The sequence below is a fragment of the Oratosquilla oratoria genome, chromosome 43 (assembly GCF_046742065.1).
Source record: "Oratosquilla oratoria isolate Oo_2021 chromosome 43, ASM4674206v1, whole genome shotgun sequence".
NCBI classification, from domain to species: domain Eukaryota; kingdom Metazoa; phylum Arthropoda; class Malacostraca; order Stomatopoda; family Squillidae; genus Oratosquilla; species Oratosquilla oratoria.
This window is the reverse complement of record NC_134819.1, coordinates 34,729,007-34,756,068: the sequence shown is the minus strand read 5'-3', so window position 1 is coordinate 34,756,068 and position 27,062 is coordinate 34,729,007. Positions and strand designations below refer to the sequence as shown.

General features: G+C 39.1%; 1 protein-coding gene across 1 annotated transcript; it reads right to left on the bottom strand.

Annotated features, from left to right (window-relative positions):
- Positions 1-7,619: 7,619 nt before the first annotated feature.
- Positions 7,620-26,759, bottom strand: LOC143021825 (uncharacterized). Its single transcript, XM_076179587.1, has 5 exons — positions 26,640-26,759; positions 26,211-26,498; positions 14,556-19,047; positions 14,157-14,255; positions 7,620-8,845 (listed from the first exon to the last, which is right to left on the bottom strand). The coding sequence occupies exons 2-5, from the start codon at positions 26,367-26,369 to the stop codon at positions 8,694-8,696; spliced, it is 4,902 nt and encodes a 1,633-aa protein (XP_076035702.1). The 5' UTR covers positions 26,370-26,498; positions 26,640-26,759; the 3' UTR covers positions 7,620-8,693.
- Between the last annotated feature and the right edge of the window lie 303 nt (positions 26,760-27,062).

Sequence of the window (27,062 nt, the reverse complement as noted above, 5' to 3'; positions counted from 1 at the left end):
ACCATTTGCCACTCACCCCTATCTTCTGTCTACTCCCTTGCTTAACAATGTCCCTTTTACCCCATCCATCCATCTCATCCTTGATCATCCCCTCGTGTTCATTCCTTCCACCTCTGCTTTGCACACCTCTTATACTAATATTTCTTCACTCATTTTTTCCATGTGTCCAAACCATCCCCATACTCTTTTATCAACCCTATCTCCCAACTCCCTTTCCACCCCTGCTCTCCTCCTCACCTCCTCATTTCTCACTCTATCCAGCCTAATAACCCCTACCATACTTCTCAGGCATTTCATCTCAAACACGTTTAAACTCTTCCTCTTTTATGTTCCATGTTTCTGCCCCCATACAGTGCTGTCGGCACAATCACCCCTTCATACAATCTCCTCTTAGCATCCATTCCCAAATGTCTATTTCAACATGTCTATTTCTCATTACACTTTTTAATCCACCAAAGCATTTACATGTTTCTCTCAATCTACATTCTACCTCCACATCCACTCCTCCCTTTCCCACCACATTTGCCCCAAAGTACCTAAAACTATCCATTTCCTCCAGTCTTTCTCCCTTAATACTTTCCTCCAATTTGTTGCCATCCTCTCCCCTTGTACATCTCATCACCTTACTTTTACCAACATTTATCTTCAACTTCCTTCTCTCACACACCTTCCCAAATTCTATCACTTCCTTAATCCCTCCTCTGATCATGCTACAAGTGCAGTATCATCAGCAAACAACAACTGGCTTATCTCCCATTTTTCTCTGAAGTAGGGTGGATAAATCAAAGCACTTACCCACTTCCATACACAATTTAATACTCATTTAACATTTCTCAACTCAGCATTTTTTGGATGAAGGGTCATCCCTGTCCCTTGCCACACCCCTTGGACCAAGGGCAGTGCAGCAAGACATAGTTCTTCCACAACAATGGAAATTCCCTCCTCATCCACTCAAAATAAATTAAGATGAGAGCATCCCCTCATGCTGTCAACCCAGCTCATACCAACTACTGTAATGTCTATTGCTACCATGACCATTCTTTTTGGTGGAACTTCCTTGTTAAATTCACCCAGTACCTGTGTGATGTTTGCGGAAAATGTGCTGGTGGAGTGCTTCCTTGAATCCATGTTGCTTAGGGGAGGTGGGTCGATACATTATGTTTCTGATGGTCTTTCACATCAAGAACCCCCCCCCCCCAATATAATTTTATACTCTTCAGCCTTTCAACCTTCAAGGCTTCATTGGGGCTAAGGTTATGAGTCCTGTTTCAAGATCTTGCAACCTACTTTACCTAATCATAGGTTACCTAAAATATGAAGTCAAGAAGTATTTTCCATGTCCACCCCACTGCTTTGACTGCCAATGATTTGGTTACACCTCAAAGGTGTGTATGTGTACAATGCACAGCCTCTGCATGTGATAACCCATGTTCATACCCAGCCAAATGCACAAACTGCAATCAAGACCACCCTTCATCATCATCAGTGTACACTGCATCTATTTAAATAAAACCCCTGTCTTAGAGACTGAACACATCAGTTTCAGAGAAGCCCAAATATAAGTATGATCCAAGATTATCAGACCTGGAGTCACATACGAACAAGCAATACAATCCATTAAAGGACCCTCAACCCCCAATAACAACCCCTACACTCCCTACACACACTTGTGTCAACAGAACCCTTAACTCAGCTTCCTATCCTCTACCTATTTGAATTACAGGAACCCAACCTCTAAACCTCACTAGCCCACCATGACTCCACCTACTCTTCCCACCCATCCCAGCACCTAGGATCCTACTGCTCCAAGAAAAGTCCCAACTCTTCAGCAAAAATATTAATGTAACTAAGTACATCTGAACCCCAACTCCTCGCAACAGTACCATCAAACCATCCCTCCCCCAAATAATCCCCATCCATCATGGTCATGAGAATATGCACAGCCTCAAAATAGGTGTGAGCAAAAATTCACCTACTCTGGTCTCACCCACACATCCTACTTACTCAACCCCTGGCTACAACCTCCTCCTCTCCCATTTCCCAGGGGCAGATCCAGAGGATCAGAATGGGGAGGGGTTGGGAGGAAGAGAGCACTAAACTACTTTTCACTTCTTCACTTGGCAAACCCCGTGTTATCCTTTCCAATCACAAGACTGAACATTAAATTCTGGATGCAATTTATATATGAATATGACCAATACACAAGTAAATAAGGTAATCACTGGCTGGACTTCCATGGTCTTCAGACCTAGAAATAAAAGAGCCAATTTTTCCAATATTATTTTGAAAAATCTTGGTAAAAGTAACCATAAGAGCACAAAATGTCATCTTACAACTGATGGATATTAAGTAAAAATTGTACTAAAACAAAGATTTATTATTAGTTAAAAAAAAATGGATTTTCAAATATATAAATATACAGTAAATTAGGAATAAGTTTTCCTATCCTTATGAAAGTGATGCTAACATTCCTTCAAAAGAAATAAATGAATCCTACAATACTCTATAAGTAATCCAACACTCGTGTCCATTTGTTATCAAGCAACTTCAAATAATTACCAGAAGCTGCAATAATAAAGTATCTTAGAAAAAATAAATACATGAAATTCATTACCTTATGAGTACTTACATTAACCTCAAAAAAAAAAAAAAAAAAAGTCTAGCTCATGCTTTTCTCCCCCTATCAGCTTGGTTATTACAAATGTGGAAGTACAATGTGTGTGCAAAATTCAAACCCCAAGGGCATATCTTAGAGTCCAGAAGCCCTTCTGTTACACATGTTACAGTAAAACTCCTCAAAAAAGATAGTCAATCAGCTGCATGAAAATTAGTTCACAATACTCTGGAGTTGTTTTACCAAACCCTAATAATTACAATTAAAATGTATTTAGAAATTGAGAAATTTATACACTGACTAGGTTACTATGGCATCTCTTTTGCAAAAGATATCACAACAGCAGAAAATGGGAATCTGAACAATTTACCACTGACACCCTAGGCTACAATAATTCAAACTAATTCTACGTAGACTCTTATAAACAACAACTATGTATCTCAAGATAGCTTTGGTATACATCACTTACACTTGTGTATATGTGCGGTCACACATATACTGTTTAAGGTGCAGAGCTCATGCCAGGAGGCACATTATATGTAGTTGAAGCCAACAGTTTTACCCAAAAGTACACAAGTACACACACACATATATATATATATATACATATATATATATATATAAATATATATACACACACACACACATATATACAATGCAGCCTCAATATAACAAACCTTATACCAAATTTTGTCTTTAACAGATACTAAAATCAGACCAAATCCTACCCAAATTTAACTTGGTACTACAAATTAACTTCTTTCTGATGAATCCAGCAGTAGCTGTTGTGTATTGTCTATAGTAATTCATTTATCAGTAAAAATACACATCTAGTGTCTGTGTGAAAATGAGGTTGAAACAACATATAGGGGACAGCAATCTGGTATAATGACATTTTGGTTTTATTGACAGCTTCTTCAATTAGTTCATTATATTGAAAGTTTACTGTATATTTATGTGTGTGTACATATGTATTTACCTAATTGTATTTACCTAGTTGTATCATACGGGAAGGGGAGCTACGCTCATGTTGTCCCGTCTCTGTATCTCGCCATATCTAATTTGCTCTTAAATTCTTGTATATGTATGTGTGCATACACCCACCCACCCACACATAAAGATTTGAAAAATTATATCTGCCAACACTGGTTGACCATTTACAGAATTATGAAAGGGTTGGAAATTCTTGATAGAGACGACTTATTAAAGTGGGACAAAAGAGAAACAAGAGGACACAAAAAGAAACTAAAGAAAGACAGCTACAGAAGAGACCTGAAAAAAATAGCTTCTCACATAGAGTGATTGATGTCTGGAACAAACTAATTGGAGAAACAGTGAATGCCAGGACTATACACAATTTTAAGAATAAACTGGATGTGGAGAGATACGAAAACGGGTCACTACGAGCATAGCTCTCGTCCCGTATAATACAACTAGGTAAAATACTTATATATATATATATATATATATACATACATACATACATATACCAAGGCTTTTTCCCCCTTCCAAGGGAGGTAGCCAAAAAGGGAAAGGCATAAAAACACTCCCACCCATTTCATCCCTAAATACACTCCACACCCCTCCCACCCTTCCTCTCATCTGAGCACCTCCTGGATGACGGGTCATCCCTGCACCCTGCCCACCGCCCTGGGTCAGAAGCAGTGTCGCAAGACACAGTACATCCACAGCAAGGCCGCTTCATTTAATCGGCGACCCCCCCTCTCCGTCCCCCTTTGCATATAAGGAGAGGACGGGGAGAAATCCTTTCGGGCTGCGTCAAAATTTACTCACACATACTACCCCACCCCCCTGCCCATTTCTCCTCATGCAGTCACAACATCATCCATATACAACAATTCTCCACTCACCTCTGTCTTCCGTCCTCTCCCTTCCTTCCTCAACAGACATTCCCCTCTTCCCCAAAGCCCCCTTCACCCCATCCATCCACCTCATCCTAGGACGTCCCCTCATGTTCACTCCCTCCACATCTGCCTTCCATACCTCTTTTACTAGTCTTTCTTCACTCATTCTTTCCATGTGTCCAAACCATCCTAATATTCTTTCATCAACCCTCTCTCCCAAATCCTATATATATAATGACAACTATAACAATACATTGGTTTCTAGGTGGATTTGAAAGCTTCTCCTGTCAATCAGGAACCAGCATGCTGTTATATTCATCCTGAGCATTCTCCTATTCTGACAGCAAATGATCAGTTACCAGTTTCTTGGTTTGTAAATATGCACATGCACACACACATATGAAGAAAGATTGTCAAAACTAGTACTACAGACTCTGGAACAAAGAAGAGAAAGAGGTGACTTGCTGACCATCTACAGAATTATGAGAGGTGTAGAAGTCCTTGATAGAGATGACTTACTAAGTTAGGATAAGAGAAACACAAAATGACATGGAAGGAAACTCAAAAAGGACAGTTATAGAAGAGACCTGAAAAAAAAAACAGCTTTCCCCACAGAGTGGTGGATGTATGGAACATACTAGATGAAACAATAATGTGTGCAAAAACAATACAAGAATTTAAGAGCAAATTAGACATGGCGAGATACAGAGACGGGACACATGAGCATAGCTCCCCTTTCTGTAAGATACAACTAGGTAAATACAACTAAGTAAATACATACACTGCAGAAAATTAAAGTGATGTTTCACTACATGGATGTAGAGATGATGAAAAAAATTATCGAAACCCTGATCTCTCCAACACTGGAATAAGCATCAGTAGTATGGTCCCCACACAGAGTGAGATATAAGCAAGATGAGGAAAACATAAAGGGCAGCAACCTAACTGGTCCCAAGTCTGGTAGATAAATCATATGAGGAAAAGCTGGGTCTGACAACTTTGAAAGACTGAAGAGAAATGTGTGATATGATTACAGTATTTAGGTCACTAAAGAGGATAGATTGCATTAACAGAAGAAATCTGATTAAAGATGGGAGGGTTTAAGAAGTCATGGGAACAAATTAAGAAAGACCACATGTCTAAAGTATGTGAAGAAATACTGTACAGTTTTCCATACAGATGCATAAATGCGTAGAATAGCTTAGAAGGTGATATACCCCAATCTCAAACAATACACGATACACAAATTTAAAATTCAAATATGATAATTGGAAATCAAGGATACAGATTAAGTTGGAACTGTACATGAATCTGAGGCTAGGTATCATAAAAATTGGAGAATAGGAGAAGGAACCCATTGATCACTGCTCCATTCCTGTATTCTACAATCAGGTAAATAAACACACACACACACACCAGCTCAATGATGCAGTGGTACCATTCTTGATCACTAATTCAGTGATCTGTATTTGAGTCCCACACAAGGTTAAAAAACTTCAGCATCATTGCACTATGAGCTCCAACTCTGGTGTTCAAGGTCACAGGATTACCCTTGGATCAGGCCATGTATGAGCTTTGAGTTCTCATCTGGTGGATGGTAGCTGTCGATCATATGTCCAACACATGATCCAAGACTGCATAAATCACACACACAAAAACACACGTTTTGGGTGGATGTGTGGGATGAGTTTACGCACTGACCCAGTCATTCCCTTTATAAGGGGGAAAGGTCCTCCGGTATGTATGTATGTATTTCATAATGCTGTCGGGTCCCTCTTAGTCCCCAGAATTACAAGTCAATGAGGTTCAGGGCCAAACATAGAGTTTATGCTTTATAGCCATCCCCTTTATAAAAACAAAAAGGTCTTTTGGTTAGTATACATGTGGTGTATTTCAAACTACTGTTGGATCCCTCCTAGTTGCTAGAATTACAAGTCAATGTGGTCCATGAGCAACAACAGACACAACACTTCAAAATCTAGATGTCTAAAACATATAGGGAGATAGCACCAACCATAAATGTTATGAATTCTGCAATGCTCCCAAGTACTAACTGCACATATCTGACCCTAAGTGCCTGTATATGGTAGTCCTGTGGGATGGGCATCAGGAGGATCATCTCCCCACCATGTCTCCAAAGCCCATCGACACTCTCACTTCCACTCAAGAGGCTTGGCATGCAGCTGGAACAGGTCCAAGATTTCAACCAACCTTTACAATTTTTCCACGACATTTTGGCAATGGAGTTTACAACAAGTGACTACTCCACTTCCTCTGTTTACTAGCTGGAGACAAACAAAGACAAAGAAAGAGCTGTACACAGCAGTCCATTTCCTGGAGGAATTATTGGGAGGACCTGAGCTCCCAGAAAAAAAAAAAATAATAATAATAAAATAGAAGAAATAAAAAAAAAAAAAAAAAAAAAAATGGAGGCACCCAATAATTGACATATTTACAGAGCTGGGCATGATATCACCAGACAGGTAATGCATTACTGAAAAATCTGAGGTACATTCCTGTCAATGTGTTAACGATTTGCATATATATATATACAGTAGAACCTCTACTTACGATTGCCTAAACATACGAATTTTCCAACATACGATGTGAAATTCGATCTAATATTTGACTCTACACCCGAAGTAATTTCCAACATACGAAGTTGTCGAAGTTTCGCATATATAAGCTAAGTTAGTTTAAAGTTCACCTAGTGTAAGTTAGAGTAGCCTAAGTTACGATATGTATCTCAGTCACCACCTCTCTACCCACACCTACCGTCTCCTGTATCGCTAAGCCTACACCTCCATTCGCCTGTCTCTAAGGTAAAGTGACAATAAAAACCCCTTTTTATTGATTATTTCCTTATAAATTATTTTTTTTTACATCTCTCTTATATACAGTAATGCATTTGTTTTATTGCTATTTGTAATTATCTGCAGTACAGTATTTATTAAGGAGTTATCATAGGTTTTTGGGCTGTGGGACGAATTAAATGAATTACAGTGTATTCTTATGGGAATATTTGATTTAACATACGACCATTTCAACAGACAAAGTAGGTCCTGGAATGAATTAAATTCATATGTAGAGGTTCTACTATATATATATACATATTTATACCTATATATATATATTATATATATATATATATATATATATATATATATATACACACACACACACACACACATATACATGTATGCAGTAATGTGAACCACTCTAAGTAAATTAAAATTAGTAAAGCATTGATGGAAATACACCCCAGATTTTTCGGTAACATACTACCTGTCCAATGGTAACACACCCAGCTCTGCTTATTTACTATATGGAATGTGTAAGAAAAGAAAGTTACAAGTACATGTGGGTGTGTAGTTATAAAATGTACAAGGAATGTTAGGGGAAGTTGAATGTGTGTGAAATGTAAGATACTTGATGGAATGGAGTTTCATTTATCTGGGGGTACATGTAACACTACATGGAGGTATGGATAAGGGGTGAGTCACAAACTAAAGGAAGTTATCAAATGTCTGGATGAAATTAAATATCAGGTATTGGGGAATGAATACAAAGAGGTGGTACAAAGGAATGCCCATGGCAGAGACTTGCAATGTAAGAGAGGCTCAAAGGACCAGAGTTTGAGGTGAGGTGTTTAAGAAATATGAAAGATGTTTGAAGAATAGAGTGGAAAATGTGAAAGTGACACAAAGAATGGGTGTTGAAAGAAAACTCTGATATGGTAAACTAAAAGGTGTTGAGAGGGTTTAGACATATGGAATGAATAAGGAACAACTAATGAAGACAATGTGGAAAGCAGAAATATATGGAATAAGCCTAAGAACCTAAAATGAGATAGATGAATGAGGTAAAAAGAATTTTGGATCCATTTGCTATGTCAAAAGAGCAAGGACGAGATGAATATATGCAAAGGTGGGTTACTGTATGACGAAGTTATAGGAGTAAACTATGGCACCTGAACTGCTCCACTGCAATGCATTTCATCCATTCAATATAATGGAGGGCATGCAACCCTTTGTCCTCATAGGGTTAGGAAGGGATAGGTAGTAAGAGATCATTTTTTGATGTGGGTGTATGCTCTGACTCAGCCATTGTATATATATATGTACTACACAAAATATCTTCACTTTTGAACACATTAAATTCAACATCATCTCCCAAGCTATTCACAACCCAAATCTCCTACAAAAAGACATGTTTCATTCCTGGTACACAGTTTCTGCAATGACAAGCTGGAGAAGTTCCTGAGCCAATGATGCCTTCTGCAGACCAAGTAAGTCTTCAACATCCTTGAGCACTGGCCCCATCTTTACACTATCCTCCTGCTGGGCATCCTGCAACTGGTGATACACTGCAAGGAGAACAAGGCACCAGATAAATCAGAGTGTATGTGAAACTAAGAACTCAAAGAATATATACATGCATGCATACAACTAACTGCATGTTCCCTGGAAGAAGGGTATGGGTCTCTGGACCTGAAATCAGCCAATGTGGTGCCAATCTACAAGGGAGAAAGCAGGGATCAATCAATTAATCCATTGTCCCATACAGTTCTTTCCCAATTACCCCCTTTTGTCCCCTCCTAATCCTCCCAATTAAGACCCTACCATATGCATTTCCTACTTTTAATAGACTGATTCCTCTAAAATTATTATATTCATACTTGTGGTGGACCTAAATGCGGCAATATCATCATCTAAGAAGAGACAGAGGCCTGTACACTTCTTCCTTCACTTGGGAGGCATTTTTCTGTGGGGTTAATGTGTGGAGAGATTTGGTGAAGGAGGGATTTAGGTGGTTGGTCTTGCGGTGCTTGTTTTGTGATCACAGTGTGAATGTGTTTTTGTATAGATGTGTTGTGCAATTCACCACAGCCTTGGACCACATGTTGGGCTTATGATTGACAGCTATTACCCTCCCAGATGAGAGCTCAGAGTTCATATATGGCTCAATCTATGGGCACAGGCCTAACTTTTTCCCCACCTGAGTTGGAGTGTCAGCTTCCAGTGCAGCAATGCCAAAATTTTCAGCCTTAGGCAGGACTCAAACTCAGAGCACTGAATTGATGGTTGAACATAGTACAACCACATACATCAAGCCATGTGTGTGGTGTAGCTAGAAGGTTCTTGTCAATGTTTGAGTAGAATGCAGTTGGTGTAGTGTTTTTTTTTTCTGTGTCCTACTGATTGTGTTTGTGTGATGCAATGAGATGGGTGAGGAAAGTTGAGGGCTCTTGGGCAGAACTGTATAGGTACCATTTTCATGTGATACTCTATGGGAAGGATTTGGTAAAAAAAAAAAAATAATAAAATAAAATAAATAAATAAAAAATAAATAAAGAAATAAAACAAAATAATAATAATAATAATAATAAATCAATCTATTTATCTATATACCATGATATTTTTCCACCTTATAAGGGAGGTAGCTAAGTCAAAGGTACATACCTATTCCCACCCATTTCACTCCCCTCCACCCCTCCCATCTCAGCTCCTCATGGATGACGGGTCATCCCTGCATCCACCAACTGCCCTGGGTCAAACGCAATGCAGCAAGACACAGTACATCCACAGCAAGGCCACTTCACTTAATCAGCGCCCACCCCTCTCCATCCCCCCATGCAGAAAAAGAGAAGATAGGGAGAAATCCCTTCAAGTTGCATCAAAATATCATTCACACATAAGCACCCCCTACCCCTCCCTCCATCCTCCATCCCTCCCTTCTTTGCATAACAGTATCATCCATACACAGTCATTCTCCACTCATCCCTATCTCCTGCCTTCTCCCTTCCTTGCTCAACAGACATTCCCCTCTTGCTCAATGCCCCCTTCACCCCATTCACCCATTTCTTCCTCAGTCATCCCCTCAAATTCACTCCCTCCACCTCTGCCTTCCACACCTCTTTTGCTAAAAAACAAAACAATAAATAAATACATACATACATATACCAAGGCTTTTTCCCCCTTCCAAGGGAGGTAGCCAAAAAGGGAAAGGCATAAAAACACTCCCACCCATTTCATCCCCAAATACACTCCACACCCCTCCCACCCTTCCTCTCATCTGAGCACCTCCTGGATGACGGGTCATCCCTGCACCCCGCCCACCGCCCTGGGTCAGAAGCAGTGTCGCAAGACACAGTACATCCACAGCAAGGCCGCTTCATTTAATCGGCGACCCCCCCCTCTCCGTCCCCCTTTGCATATAAGGAGAGGACGGGGAGAAATCCCTTCGGGCTGCGTCAAAATTTACTCACACATACTACCACCCCCCCACCCCCCCGCCCATTCCTCCTCATGCAGTCACAACATCATCCATATACAACCATTCTCCACTCACCTCTGTCTTCCGTCCTCTCCCTTCCTTCCTCAACAGACATCCCCCTCTTCCCCAAAGCCCCCTTCACCCCATCCATCCACCTCATCCTAGGACGTCCCCTCATGTTCACTCCCTCCACATCTGCCTTCCATACCTCTTTTACTAGTCTTTCTTCACTCATTCTTTCCATGTGTCCAAACTATCCTAATATTCTTTCATCAACCCTCTCTCCCAAATCCTTTTTCACCCCTGTTCTCCTCCTCACCTCCTCATTTCTCACTCTATCTAGCCTAGTAACCCCCGCCATACTTCTCAGACACCTCATCTCAAACACATTCAAACTCCTTCTCTCTTCTTCTCTTATGTTCCACGTTTCTGCCCCATACAGTGCTGTTGGCACAATCACTCCTTCATACAGTCTCCTCTTCGCATCCATTCCCAAATGTCTATTTCTCATTACACTCTTTAAACCACCAAGGCATTTACTCGCTTCTCTCAATCTACATTCTACCTCCACCTTCACTCCACCTTTTCCTGCTACACTTGCACCCAAGTATCTAAAACTATCCACTTCCTCCAGTCGCTCTCCCTTAATGTTCACTTCCAGTCTACTGCCACTTTCACCCCTTGTACATCTCATCACCTTACTTTTACCCACATTTATCTTTAGCTTTCTTCTATCACATACTCTCCCAAACTCTGCCACCAGCTTCCTCAATCCCTCCTCTGACCCTGCCACAAGCGCAGTGTCGTCCGCAAACAACAGCTGGCTCACCTCCCACTTTTCTCCATTTTCTTTAACCATCTCCAATCCCTGACTCACTACCCTAGCATTCACCTCTCGTACCACCCCATCCATGTATAAGTTGAACAGCCAGGGCGACATAACGCATCCTTGACGAAGTCCCACCTTTACTTCAAACCACTCACTCTCTCCATTTCCAATCCTAACACATGCTCTACTACTCACATAAAAACTCTTGACAGCTCCCAAAAGCTTTCCTCCTATCCCATAAATCTGCATAACCTCCCACAGTGCCTTTCTGTCTACCCTATCATAAGCCTTTTCCAGATCCATAAAAGCCCAAAAAACATCCTTCCCCTTTCCTATAGCTTTCTCACATATCTGTCTTACCACAAAGATCTGATCTACACAACCTCTACCCGTCCTAAAACCACACTGTTCCTCACCAATTACTCCTTCTGTTCCTCTCCTAATCCTCTCAATTAAGATTCTCCCATAAGCCTTCCCTACTACACTCAACAGGCTAATCCCTCTGAAATTACTACATTCACACTTGTCCCCTTTTCCCTTGTAAAGAGGAACTATACAGGCACTACTCCAGTCCTCCGGTACTCTACCCTCTCTCCAGCAAACATTAAATAATCTCGCCAACCAGTCCACCATCACTGAACCTCCCTTTTTCAGACATTCTGCATGACATCCATCCAGACCAGGTGCCTTACCTGCTTTCATCATCTTTACAACTGCCTTCACCTCATCCTTCCTTATTTCTCCTCCATTCTCCTCACTCATCACTCTCATTTTCTTCGTATTTCCCACTGCAGCTATCTTTCCTTCCCTATCCTCCTTCACATTCAGCAACTCCCTAAAATATTCTGCCCATCTTCCCCTCACTGCCATCTCTTCCATTATCAACTCTCCATCTGTACCTTTTACCTTTTCTTCCCTACTTGATTCGCCTCCTCTTCCTCTCTTAATTTCTTTCCAAAACATCTTTTTATTACTTTCAAAATTTTCTGTCATACTCCTACCCCATTTCACATCTGCTCTCCTCTTTGCCTCCTTTACCTTTTGCTTTACTTCTCTTTTCTTTTCTTTGTACGTCTCATATGACTCCCCTGTCCTCTTTTGTAACCAATCTGTGAATGCTCGCTTCTTCTCTTCTACAACCTTCTTTGTTTCCTCATCCCACCATTCACTACCCTTTCTTCTATTTCCCCCTGTCCTTCTTGTTCCACACACCATCCTTGCACACTTTAAGACTCCCTCCTTGAACCATCCCCATTCCTCTTCCACACCCATCTCTGCTCTATCCTTTACTCCCTCCCACTCCTCCTTCAGCTTCTTTTCGTACTCCTTCTCCTTTTCCTTTTCATTCAAGGAGTTCACTCTAAGAACCTCCCTACCTTTTGTCCCTTTCCTCCTTCTCCATCTATCCTCCACTCTCAACTTACCTTCCACCAAAAAATGATCTGACATTCCCCCACCCTCTCCCCTTAGCACATGTACATCCTTAACTCTTCCTATCATAATCCTATTTACCACTACATAATCCATTAGCGCTCTATCTACCACCCTTCCCTCCACCACCCTCTCCCATGTGTACTTATGCTTGACTTTCTTCCGAAACACTGTATTTGCTATCATCATAGACACATTTCCACCATCAACTCTCCACTACGATTCTTTCCTGGAACTCCACACTTCCCAACCACTCCATCGATTGGACCATTTCCCACTCTAGCATTAAATAAATAAATAATCATCATAATAATAGTAATAATAATTAGTGTAAGTAAAGCAGCCTTGTTATGGAAGTGCTTTGTCTTGCTGCATTTCTTCTGATCCAGGCAATGGGCAGAAGACAGGGATGACCCTTCATCCATGAGGAGCTAAGATGGGAGGGAAGCAAAGGATGGTGGATGGGAGTGGAATGGGTGGGAGTGGGTGCATTTCTTCAACTTGGTTACATCCCTAATAAGGGAAAAGTGGCCCTTGGTATACAAATACATATATATAGTAATAATAATGATAACCGTCTTGAATTTCACCGATTGAAAACTTGCAACCCCCACAGTTGCAAGCAATGGTCCTCTCTGAGCAGTAATGTTGAACTAATGTATTGTACTACAGCATGTGTCTGTTTCTATGCAACTGGTCAGTAGAAAAAGAAGAGAAACAGTTGCTGGCTGCCAGGTCTCCCCATGTGAAAAAAGGGAGGAAACATAGTCAAAATAGATGTTGGGTCCAGTTTGAAACAAAGTACTAGTCCTGTACCTCTACTGAGGTGAAGGTCCTTTGGATTTGGAATATAAGCAGCAGGAAGATCATACTCTCTGACATCTATTTCACAGGACCACCATAAGCACTGTTCCTGAACTTTTTTTTAAAGCTGAATAAAATCAACTGGCATTAGCCACAAAATCATTACACTATAAGACTGAAAAGAGTAATATGCTAAGTGATAAATACAGGATAAAGAAATGTTATTCCTGAACAAACGATAGGCCAATATGAGTGATAGCATTTCAATAAATTTTACACTTATCAATTTGAGCAAGTAAATTGAGCAAGAGATGTTGCATATGGAAAAAATACCTACCTTTTAGGAAAAGTTCCAACCCAAGTTCCCGCTCAAATTTTTCTTTCTGCTCCTCAATCCATCCATACACGTCTTCTCCCGAGTTTATGCTTTCGGAGCCTAAAAGGATTAAAAAATAGGAGTCTGTACTACTTTTAATCTAACAAGCACATCAATATATTCTATAGCCCATTTTATATATCTCAGCAGCCCCATATCTTTCTCCTATCTCAAACTGTTACTGATCTCCATTTCTTTCAACAACTGAGTGATGGAAATATAATAAAATATAATTCAGTTAAAAATAATATCTGGTAAAAAGGTAATCCATAAAGTTGCTAAGTGCCTTGATATTAACATAAACAGCTATGATATGGAATTGTTAATGAATATTTGAGCTAAACTATTTAGTCAACTTACAAATCCATGTATCTCCTTGGGATGAAACTGATCTTCTACACTCTGGTGAACTCTCAGGATCTGACACATGCTGCAGCAACAAAAGGGCCATATTCTTATGCAGACACTGTCCATCTTCAATTTCTTCTTCTTCCGTAATCCATCCGTCAGAAGCCTCAACACTATCAGTGGGAAACTGACTACACTTTCTCAAGTTAATTTTAATATTGCTGGTCATCTTTGGTGTATCTTGTGGGGAAACTAAAACTTCAATTTCTTTGCATTTACATGGAAACTGTTCCTCTTTGGTTTTGCTGACTTTTGTATTCCTTTCTCCTCTATAATAATCTAGTCTACTTTCACTACAGGGTGAATCTTCCCTTTCAACTTCACTGATAAGACTACTGGTAACTTTTACATTTGTTGACAGTCTTTCCTTCAAAGGTTTGCTACTTTTACTACAAACTTTACTAATGGTTCCACTAGTTCTACAACTGTCCTTCAAGTTTTCATCACATACAGTAAATTCATCTTTAATCCTGTGAGTCCCTTTTACATTTTTAGTAATTTCTGGCCTGTCTACTATGCATTCAGGTACTAAATGAGAGTCTTCTGGCAGTGTACTAATGCCATAACATGTATGAGAATCATTACCACTAGTCTGATGAAGAACATTAACGTCATGGGAATGTACTATGCTATTTGAGCTTATCTGAACATCATGTTGCTGAGGAAGACTTTCCACTGTCAATTCATTTCCCACCACCACTTCCTTTCCATGACAATGAACCGGACCAGCAACCACAGTTGATGAAAACTCAGAACTGCTGTCAGGTGCCCCACCCTCTTTAGGTTCCACTGAATTCCTGCCTGAAACAAGATATATATCAATATCATTGAGTGAAGTCATGGCAATGTTTTCAAAGGCTTTGAGTGTTTTCTCATCATCAATTTGCTCTTTGGCTTTTTCTAGCACTTGCTGGATGAATGTATGAGCAACCTCCCGTGCCCCATCCAGATTACAACTCCTGCCTGAATTCTCTTTCTCTACGGATGGCGAGACACATGTCTCAAGTAGTTTTTCATCTAAGCAAACATCAGATTGAGAGGAGATGCAGTATTTTTCCACACTTTCAGCTTCATCTTCAAGCTCCCTTGGTTGTGTTGATATTGTATCATCTTCCTGAACTTTAGTTTTCTCTTGCTGTGTTGTCTTATCATAGTACTGCACAGTTTCAGTTCCCAATTGTTGTATTGCCACATCAATGTTTTGAGCGACATCAATTTCTTTTAGCCGTGTTGTAAAATGGATTGGCATATTTTCTACATGGCTGACTACTTTTTCTTCATTCAGTATTACATTGTTTTCTATTTCTTCTGTTGTATCTATCTTTTCTTTAGTTAACAGCTGTCCTGACTCTATGGTCAAGTCATCTGTGGACTTAATTTGTCCCACAAAAGATTCACTCTGATATTCTAAACCATTTTCTCCTGCTTCCTCCTCCCTTCCACAGTACAAATCAGTTACCTGTGTTGTTCCTAACCCACTATCTCTATTGGAATCAAATGTTTTGGATTTTATCATAGTTTCAGTTGCTGAACCTTCTACTAACTGGTTTGTAGTCTGATGTGTGCTTAAATCATCAATTTCACCACCGCAGGGAGAACTTATTGTCCAACTTCCTTCCTGCTGATTCAAACTTTTTTGGGGCTGATTTTGTGCTATGTTCTTTTCCCTATCACTAGGTTGTAAAGTCTGTTCATTCTCAGTATCCATAAACCTACTCTTAATCTTCTTCAACAATGAACCTATTCCTTTCTTTTTGGGTCTACTTGATGAAGAGGCTAATTGATCTTTCTCGCATTCAGGTTCTTTCACCGTTTCCAAATTTTGATATAAGCTAGATTGTGGTTTATTTACAATGCTACATTCCCCACTGTTGGGTGCAGGAATATGAGATTCCTTATGAGGCAAGGTATAGGTTTCACTTAACCTAGGTTTCTCGGAGTCTTCTACAGACTCAGTGCTACTTAATGATTCTGTTGAAGTGTTATATTCTTTCATTCTGGCATAATTAGTGAGAGAAGTACTTTCACTCCCATCATGGGAGTTCCTAAGAGTACCATCATCTTCATTTTGGGTAGGAGATTCACTAAAAGGTATACTTTCATTCTGTGCATGTGACTTCCTAGTAAAAGTCTTTTCAATCAGATTCTGAGGTTTTTGAAGAGGAGTACTTTCATTTTGGCTTTGAGGTTTCCAAATAATAGTGCTTTCATTCTCGTTCTCTAGGTTCTTAAGTGAAGTACTTTCATTTTGGTTTTGAGATGCTCTAAGAGGAGTGCTATGATTCTGTATTTGAGGTTTTCTAAGTGGAGACATAAATTTCTCTCTTTCTTCCCCCCATGCTTCTCCTTTGGTATGCAATATGACAATATCATCCACTGATGTAGTGTCCATCTCTGATGCCGTTGATTCAAGTGCCACATTTTCTAAGCCTGCAGTACTGCAAGAGCCCCACTTGGCACGAGATCCTAAATTACTGTACAATCCATGTTTAGATCCACATTCAAATGTGGGTGGCACATGGCATGAGGAAGATACAGTTTTACTAGACACAGAATTACCATACAATTTCCCCAGTTGTGAATCTCTATTCCTCTCTGATCTATTACATGATTTACTTGTGTTTTCAACTTTAATTTTCTCCTTAAATGCAACTCTCTTCTTTATTGTCCTAGAAACACATGTTCCAGAGGCAAAATAATCATTTGATGTATTTCTACCAGCTGGAGTCTTCATTGAAGCTTTACTAAAACATTTTCTGGGAGACTTCTTCAATGTTTCTTTCTCCCTGTGGTATGCCTTGTTTCTCTTAACCTGCAAGTTATGACTTAACTTATGGATATTTTTCTTTGCAAGTTCCTGAATTCTTCTTTGTACCATGCAACGTAACTCCTCTGATATTGCATAAGCTGGATCCAGGTCAGCAGACTTGGAACACGTCTTTAGGCACAAGTTCTTTTGATCTTTGTTTTCTTTAGGGTTGTTGCTAAACCCTGAAGCCAGTAACTGTGTCATTTGATCAAAAACGCCATCTTTCTTCATTTTGTCTTCTTTTTCTTTAATACATTCATTCTTGTTTTCCTCTACAGACTGGCATTCAGTTTCATTTTCAAGGGAAGTGCGTGAGCAACTGGGTGAGTTGGTGTATTTTCCTTTTTTAATTCCACTGAGAATTGTTAAAATTAGGTCATTTTCAGACATATGTAATGTCTCTGGTTCACTACTTGTTAGAGTGTTCAAGGGTTCCTCACATTCAACTAACCTATGTCCTGCCACATCCAACTTCAGTGAATCATGAACACACATATCTTCAGAGTAATCCGGTCTGTTTCTAACAGTGCCTTCTGATCCACTTTGTTGAAAATCTAGTGACGATTTTAATTTAGCAACACTATCATGTGTGATGACACTCTTTAACATTAAATTCAATTTTTCCTGAGATGGACTTCCCTTGTCCTTTCTAGGGGTCAACTTTGTTTTCTTGGTCAATTTAACTGGAGTTGAAATTGACCTGCCTTTTCTTTTGTCCCTACATACAATACTTTTACCTTTGTCTCCTTGCAAGCTTACTTTTGTCCCAAATGAAGATCTCCCTTTGTTCTCCTTTGATGATGCTTTAATCTTTACTGGACTCGGACTTGGTACAGATGGTTGTGCTTTTCTGATTGCAAGACTCTGTCCATATTTTGCCGAAGGATCAGTGACATCCACAGGTCGTTTTACCTTTGGCTTTTTGTGAATAAGATTATTGAGTGATCGTCTCTTCTGGAGAGCTTTCATGAGTTCTTCCTCCTCTTCCATGTCCTGAACAAATTTGGGTACTCTTCGTAGAAGAAATGGCTTACGTAATATTGTTGTGACTGATGGCCTCACTTTTGGGTCTCTTTGAAATATCTGAGACAAAAGAACCCTTAGATCTGATGTGTAACGTGGTGGAAGGTCTGGATAGACTCCCTTGATGATTTTTAAGATGAGACCCTTCATATCATTGGCTTTGAAAGCATGGTGCAAAGCTGCCATTTCATACAAGACACACCCTAATGCCCACACATCACTCTTATTGTTGTACGGTTTATTCTCACACATTTCTGGAGACAGGTAGTATGGTGTTCCAATGCATGTCCTTGCAAGTTCAGAGGTTGCACTCAAAACCTTTGCAATGCCAAAGTCACCCAGTTTGACACTGCCATCCTTTGTAAGAAATATGTTCTGGGTCTTGATGTCCCGATGTAAAATCTTCTGGTTGTGGATGTATTTCACTGCTAGACAAAGCTGTACAAACCAATCCAGAATTCTATTTTCTGTCATGTAAATCCCATTTCGGTTTAAGATATATGAATGCAAATCACCACCACTACAGTAATCCATCACAATATGCAGAAAGCCATCTTCTTCGAAGGAATCTTGATACTGTGTGATGTACTTGTGCATTAAACTTGACAGGACCTGAAACAAAACAAAAATAAAAACAGAACATTCAAGATTGTTTTTATTCTGGAAATAAATCAAATGAATAGCACTTGAAATTATTTTTAAAGAATTATAAAGAAATATCATTACAATGCTTAAAAATTTTCATGTTCTGTTATCCTTGCATAGGTCTTTTCCATTAATTAATAAAAATAAATGTTGCCTTGAGTTTCACTACATGGAAAACCCACAGCCCCAAGGTGGGTGGCAACAGTCCTCAGGCCCTTCCACAGATCTCTGGGAAGAAACTTTGGACTGCTGTATTAGTGTGGGACCATTTCTGTTACTGGCTGAATTAGTAGGGGGAGGGATTGGTTGTTGACTATGGACAAACCATTTATAAATTCACTTGTTTGGATGCATACCCTCTTCCAAGAATAGACGACCTTGTCACAGATCTGTCTCATTACAAGTACTAAGAGTTCATTGGACCTGAAAAGTGCTTATCACCATATACCTATACAGGAAGAGGACAAGCCATATACTGCTTTTGAAGTGAATGGCAAGCTATACCAGTTCCACGGAGTACCATTCGGAGTTACGAATGACATTGCTTGCTTCCAAAGAACTAATGACATCATCATCAAGCTATAAAATCTACATGGAACTTATGCTTATGTGGACAATATTATTGTGGCAGGGAAGACCCAGCTGGAACATGATGAGAACTTGGCGAAGTTTCAAGAAGCTGCCCGGTTCCACAACCTTACTTTCAACGAGACTAAATCTACCATTTCTACAAAATCTATACATTTTCTTGGTTACACAATAACCCACGGATCTCTCAAACCAGATTCTGAATGTTTATATCCATTAAAGGAATTACCAATCCCTAAAGACCATACTTCCTTATGCCGTGTTATTGGTATGTTTTCCTAGTATTCACAGTGGGTTTCCCAATTCTCTGACAAGATAAGACCCCTTGTTAACACTGACACTTTTCCTCTGGGTCTAGAAGCCCTGAAAGCCATTGACGATATCAAAGAAGAGATTGGGGAGGCTGTTGTGCACTCAATTGATGAAACTATTCCTTTGGTAATTGAAACTGATGCAATTGATACAGCCATTGCTGCTACTCTGAATCAGGTAGGCTGTCCAATTGCCTTTTTCTCTTGCACTCTCATGCCTACTGAATGCAAACACTCTCAAGTAGAAAAAGAAGTGTGTGCAATTGTGGAATCTCTAAAAAAGTAGTCTTACTACTTCACAGGATAACATTTTACCTTAGTTATGGACCAATAGGCTGTCAGCTTTATGTTACATATGAATCAACCTTCATATCAACTTGGAAAAATCAAGAATTATAAAATTCAACAATGGAGGATCAAGTTGGGGTGCTACAACTATGACATCATGTACTGTCCTGGTAAATACAACATTCCTGCAAATACTCTCACGTGCTCACTGTGAGGCTATTGTCAATAACAAGAAGCTATCTGTGCTCCAGACTCAACTTTGCCATCCTGGTGCAACAAGACTTGCTCATTTTGTCAGAGTTAGAAATCTTCCTTATTCCATGGAAGACGTGAGAAAGGTGTGTTCTGAATGCCCTCAATATGTCCAATTGAAACCTTGGTTCTACAAACCACATCAAACTCCCCTTACCAAGGCCATGCAGCCCTTTAAACATCTTAGTCTTGACTTCCAGAAACCACTATACGCTCACACTGGTGGATGAGTACTCTTGTTTTCCATTTGCATTCGCCTGTAAGAACATGACTACTGGCACTATAATCCATTCCCTAAATCATATTTTTGCAATATTTGGTATGCCTTCCTACCTACATTCTGATCACAGATCCTCGCTTATGGCCAAGGATCTACGTGAATTCTTCCACAATCTAGGTATCGCCACTTGTTGAACAACACCTTATAATCCTCAAGGAAATGGGCAGTGTGAGAGGTATAACGCTATAATCTGGAAGCACAAAACCCTTGCTTTGGCATCCAAGAACCTTCGAGAATGTTGGTGGGAAAGTGTTGCCTGATGCTCTTCATTCAATTAGATCTCTGCTCTGCACAACCACCAATGCTACACCTCATGAGAGGCTCTTCTCGTACCAGCATCAATCTCCCAGTGGCCATTTATTGCCAACTTGGTTATCCGTTCCTGGACCTGTCTTACTACGATGTCACATTCACACCAGTAAATATGAACCCCTCATTTATGAGGTTCAATTGGTAGAAGCAAATCCACAATACACTTGCATAAGATTTCCTGATGGAAGCTAATCAACAATATCAGTACATGATTTGACTCCGACTGGTGATGTATTTTTGTATGATAGGCAAAAGGATCTCAACGTCGGTCCTTCTACAGAGACATGTTCAGTGAAGATTCTTCCAGCACCTACTGCCGATTCATCTGAGTTGAATTCTTCTGATGCTGTAGGTGATCAGAGTATATTCATCAAGGACGGAGATATGAAAGTTGATTTGTTTCCAGCCTGGGTGTCTAGTGCTCCAGCTAGTCTCCAACATAGGGATGAACCCTCCACTCCTACTCATACTGGTCCTGAACAACTGCGCCGATCTACGCGGGAACACCACAAGCCTCTCTGCTATATAGAGCAATGATTCTTCAAGGGAGGGGAGAATGTGGTGATCTGGGCTTTATAAAACTAATTGTACTTGTTAACCTAGTTGAAAAGGGTATAATTTCTTATATTAATTTCTGTTTTTTTTTTTCAGACTATGCTGATGTATTTTGGTTGAATAAAGCCTAAAGAAAGGTTCAGAGTATTCTTTGAGAATACCACAGTCAGCTCTCCATATGTGAAAAAGTGTAAGAAATATTGAAGTTGATAAAGCTTTTGGATTCAGCCTGGTGAAGGAAGGAGAGGAGGGGGTATTTACCTAGTATTTACCTAGTTGTAATATATGGGAGGGGAGCTATGTTCATGGTGACCCGTCTTTGTATCTCTCCACATCAAGTTTTATCTTAAAATCTTGTATAGTGTTTGCACATACTGTTTTGTTGTCTAATTTGTTCCATGTATTTATCACTCTGTGTGGGAAACTGTTCTTTTCAGTTTTTTTCTATAACTGTCCTTTTACAGTATTTTTCCGTGTCCTCTCGTTTTACCGTTGTCCCACACTAACAAGTCGTTCCTGTCTAAAACTTCCATTCCTTTCATTATTCTGTAGATAGTCAGCAAATCTCCTCTTTCTCTTCTTTGTTCCAGAGTTGGTAGATTCAATTTGGACAGTCTTTGCTCATATGTTAGTTCGGTGAGAGTCGGTGCTAGTATGGTTGTCGCTCTTTGTATTCTTTCTAGTTTCTTAATATTCTTTTTGGTACTGGGTGTCCAAAGTGATGCTGCCTACTCAAGTTTTGGTCTTATTAGTGTAGTTAGTATTTTCTTTATCATTTCTTCATCCATATAAGCAAATGCCACTTTGGGAGACAAATGAGGAGGAGTTGCAAGTTGTCTACTTGCCTTATGAGAAAATGTAGTATAAAAACAGTAGAAGTTGTATAAGAGAGAGAGAGATACTTAGGACCCCATCCAGAGATCAAGTGCTATAAATGTGAGTAAGCTATGGAGTCAAGTTTTGGAGAGATGGTCTTCTCCAAAATTTATCCTACTTGACACAAGATTTATGGCTGTCCAATACAAGGAAGTTGAGAGCTCAACATCTGCTCCTTTCTTTAGGTGTAGTGCTGCCAATGCATATCTGAATTGCAAAGCTGAACATCTCCTCTCCAGTCAATTTCAGAGGTTGTATATGGATGATGTGATTGCATGAGGTGGAATGGGCGGGGGGATGGGGGGTGAGGTAGTATGTGTGAGCAAATTTTGACGCAGCCTGAAGGGATTTCTCCCCGTCTTCTCCTTTTATGCAATGGGGGGACAGAGAGGGGGGGTCGCCGATTTGATGAAGCGGCCTTGCTGTGGATGTGCTGTGTCTTGTGACACTGCTTCTGACCCAGGGCAGTGGACAAGGTGCAGGGATGACCCGTCATTCAGGAGGTGCTAAGATAAGAGGGAGGGTGGAGGGGTGTGGAGTGTGTTCAGGGATGGAGTGGGTGGGAATGATTTTATGCCTTTTTCTTTTTGGCTACCTCCCTTGTAAGGGGGAAAAAGCCTTGGTATATGTATGTATGTATGTATGTACATCACTCTGGTTGATCATACTGCCACTGAGTCTACATCAAGTGAAAAAGGAAAAAATTGGATGTTACATCTCTAAAAGGTATGTGTGTATCAAAAGTAAGTCCCATCATTCTAATGTTTTTGTCAAATGGTTCTGATTTATGGATGCTAGAGGTAAACAACATCACAGATGATTTCCAAGGGGAAACTGACATTTCATTTGGTCTTGGCCATAGTTCTTGTTTGTGAAGGGATATTCTTTGTATTTTTGGCAGCTATTATATAGTTCCTACACTAGCCAATGATAGCTATGTTGTTGACATTGCTGAGATATTTGACATTCTACTCCAAGTTTGATATAGGAATATCATTCATGAATATATTGCAGTTGGTAATAGTATTGCTCCTTGAGGGATTCCATTGTACAATCTTTTGGTCCCTCACTGGTAGATGTTCTGTGACACAATGCATTCTCTACCAATTGAGTGGTTTGTCAGCCAACACTTGCCAATACTATGTATATAAATTTCTATTATTTTCTTACAAGATGTGTCTGAGGACTGCATCAAATGCCTTTTCATTTATGCCCATTGGTATAATTACAGTTCTATCCAGGGGTGTTTTCTTGCTGATGTCCTTTTGTACTTGCTGAATAAGATGCTGGTGGAATGGTCCTCTTGAAAATCTATGTTGATTTGGGGAGATGAGTAATTGTGTTTTGACTGTATCCAAGATAAGTCTTCCTATCAGTTTTTATGTGATGGAAAGGTGGGATATAGGTCAATAGGATGCTGGGTTTTCTGGCAGTTTGTTTGACATCAGGATGGGAATTATCTGTGCTCTTTCTCCAGAACAGTGGAAAAACTTTTGTGTGTAGTTTTATCTTGTATATCTCTATGGCTATTTTCCTATTTTCTGAAGCAATGGGTTTGAAACAAGTTTCTGGTGAAGTATTTATTGGTAATGAAGCAAGCAATAATAGATAATAGATAAAAGATAATAAAGTGGGCTAGATGCGGGGATTATTTGTCATCAAGGAGGAACCAAGAAATGAGGGAGGGAGGGGTAGTGAATGTGAGTGGAGTATGTGGATGAACTGGGTGGGAGCGGATTTATTGCTTTGACTTTAACAGGGCAGTGGGTGAGATGTAAGGCTACCTCCCTTATAAGGGGGAAAAAGCCCTAGGTATATGTATGCATTTGATGATAATGTTGCATTATTGTTTTGGTGATGAAATTTTGTTCTGAGTTGTATCTTCAGATTCATAGGTGGTGGTACATTCATCTTTGATTTTTTTCAGTTTATATAGTACTTCACATTCAATCAATTTTCCGTTTGTCCACCCAGGGTTTCTCTATGTTTTCCCCCATTTTATCTCTTTTTGAAGTCCATATATTTTGTGATATCTTTATTCACATATTATATAAGTTATATTTCTTAACCTGTTGGACATACAGCTTCCCTTAAAGTTTGTTTCTCTTTTTCATAGAAGAGACTATCTCTGATGTGAAGCTGGGGTTGCATTTTTTCTGTAGCTTCTGGAAACATATTTCTTGCATATATTTCAGTATAGAGTTTGTGATCCTTTCTGTTGATATATCTATGAATGAGTACTGGGATATGTCAAGATTCTCTAAGTCTTTTTCTATTTCTTCAGTGCATTCATGTAATTTTTCTTTCTTGTTGTTTACATATGTTTTTTGTGGGCTGGTGATTTTTTTCTGATAGTTCTATGGTGACCTTTGTGGAGATGTGATCTGAGGAGCATAAAATGTATTCATCTTACCCCTACAAATCATATATAAGTGAATGCATGTGTTGTGACGAAATATCCTAACTTTAGTGATTTCCTCTCTAGTAACTTAGATGTACCACTGGCTGAGCGGGTTAGGGTGTCGTTACTTGCGGGATAGGTCAGGGGGATGGTGGTTCAAACCCTGCCACTGGTGAAGTTGAACCAAGGGCATGGTTCATTAAATTCCATGCGACAAAGTCCTCTTTGTGAGGCACTGTCCTAGCCTTCCAATAGGGGGTACTTTGTAACATTAAACCATATCACCACTGTTAGTTAAATGATCATTTCCTAAGATTTCAATTATCTTCTTTTTTTTTCTACCCACTGATATGTTTATATATATGACATTCTGTGAAAATAAGAATTGATGGTAACACACCTACAAGAGGAATAGGTCACATTTATCAGTATAAAGAATTAGAAATTTTCATTCTCCAACATCATAGGCATACTAGTACCATAGATTGTATTTGTACTTCACTGTTGATAACCATTGCTTCTATCTTTAGGGATAATATCACATCAAAAGGGTGGAGTCAAATAGATGGTAAAAATGAGATTAAGGAAGGTAGCAAAAAATATGGACAAAGTGTGTGTGTGTGTGTGTGTGTATATATATATATATGTGTGTATATATATATGTGTGTGTATATATATATATATATATATATATATATATATATATATATATGTACATATATACATATATACATATATATATAAATACATATATATATATACACATATATATCTACACACACAAATATATATACATACATATATATATATATATATATATATATATATATATATATATATATATATATATATCTATATATATATATATATAAGCTTTTATTCTTGAGTGGAGATTAGTCTCTCATCCTCGAAAAAAAAAAAATGCTGCATGAATATGATCTGTAGCATTGTCACTATAGTCTTTAAAAGTCTGACAGCACAAAACTTAAGCAAGCAATATTGAATATTCAACTACTGGAAATTACCATTGATTACAACAGAGGCACAAATTAGTGAAACTACATGTTTAAAGATGCATAATGTCCCTGACGTTATTATATTCTTTGCAAGTTCTTTCTCATGTTCTGGCAAGCAGGCATACTTGTCCTCTGTTATAGGACCTTTCAGATGCTTTCACTTTACACTTTTCAAACACTTCTATTATACAAGAAAAAAAATATATATATATATTTCCATGACCATCAATCATAATAGTAATAAAACTTACCTCGACTTCTTTCCTGGCATCTTGAATTTCTTGACTATTCATTGATAAAATGCGAATTTTCTTCACAACAACCTGCTGCTTGGTACCTTTGAGTTGGGCAAGGTGGGCCGAGCCATAGGAGCCTATTCCTATCTTCCTTATCAATTCATAGTCCTCCATACTGATGTAAGTTTGGAATCACAGCACTGATTATATCGGAACAGGCTCAAAACATCGTAACTTGCTCCATGAAGACGAAGAGGGCTTGGTCCATCTTTGTCTTACAAACAAGAGAAATAATCCTCGAGCCTGCAAAGTGGAAGGAACGTTTATTATTTGATGATTTTATTGGCTTTCATTACATTCAATGATATGTATACATTCTTTCTGGCATATACTAGAGTTTCATCAATGAGTAAGAAAGTCTGTAAATTATTAAATCATACTTACATGATTACGTTCCCGCTGAACCAGTCTGTCAAATCCATCATGATGTAAACAATCAGTCCGAATTATGACTTTGGATTAGGATTCATACACAGCTTACGTTTTTCCTATCGATGTCAACCCATCTCTATGGCAGGGTCATCAGATTTTAAATTACATAAGTTTGTAAATGGCTATAAGTACATTAAGATGAGTATCAGTTGGGAATTAATTCAGAGAACGGAAGACGTGTTTCACGGTACTGGCTGAGAAAAATTAAACAATTTACAATTTACGCGTACAACCCACACGAAACAATAGAATATAGCTGATCTGAATTTTTAAAGCAATACACAGAGGACAAGATAAATAACTTAAATATTATCAGGTGAATAAATACGGGAAGACAAAAGCTATAGAAAACAATACGCAGAAAACTGGAATTGG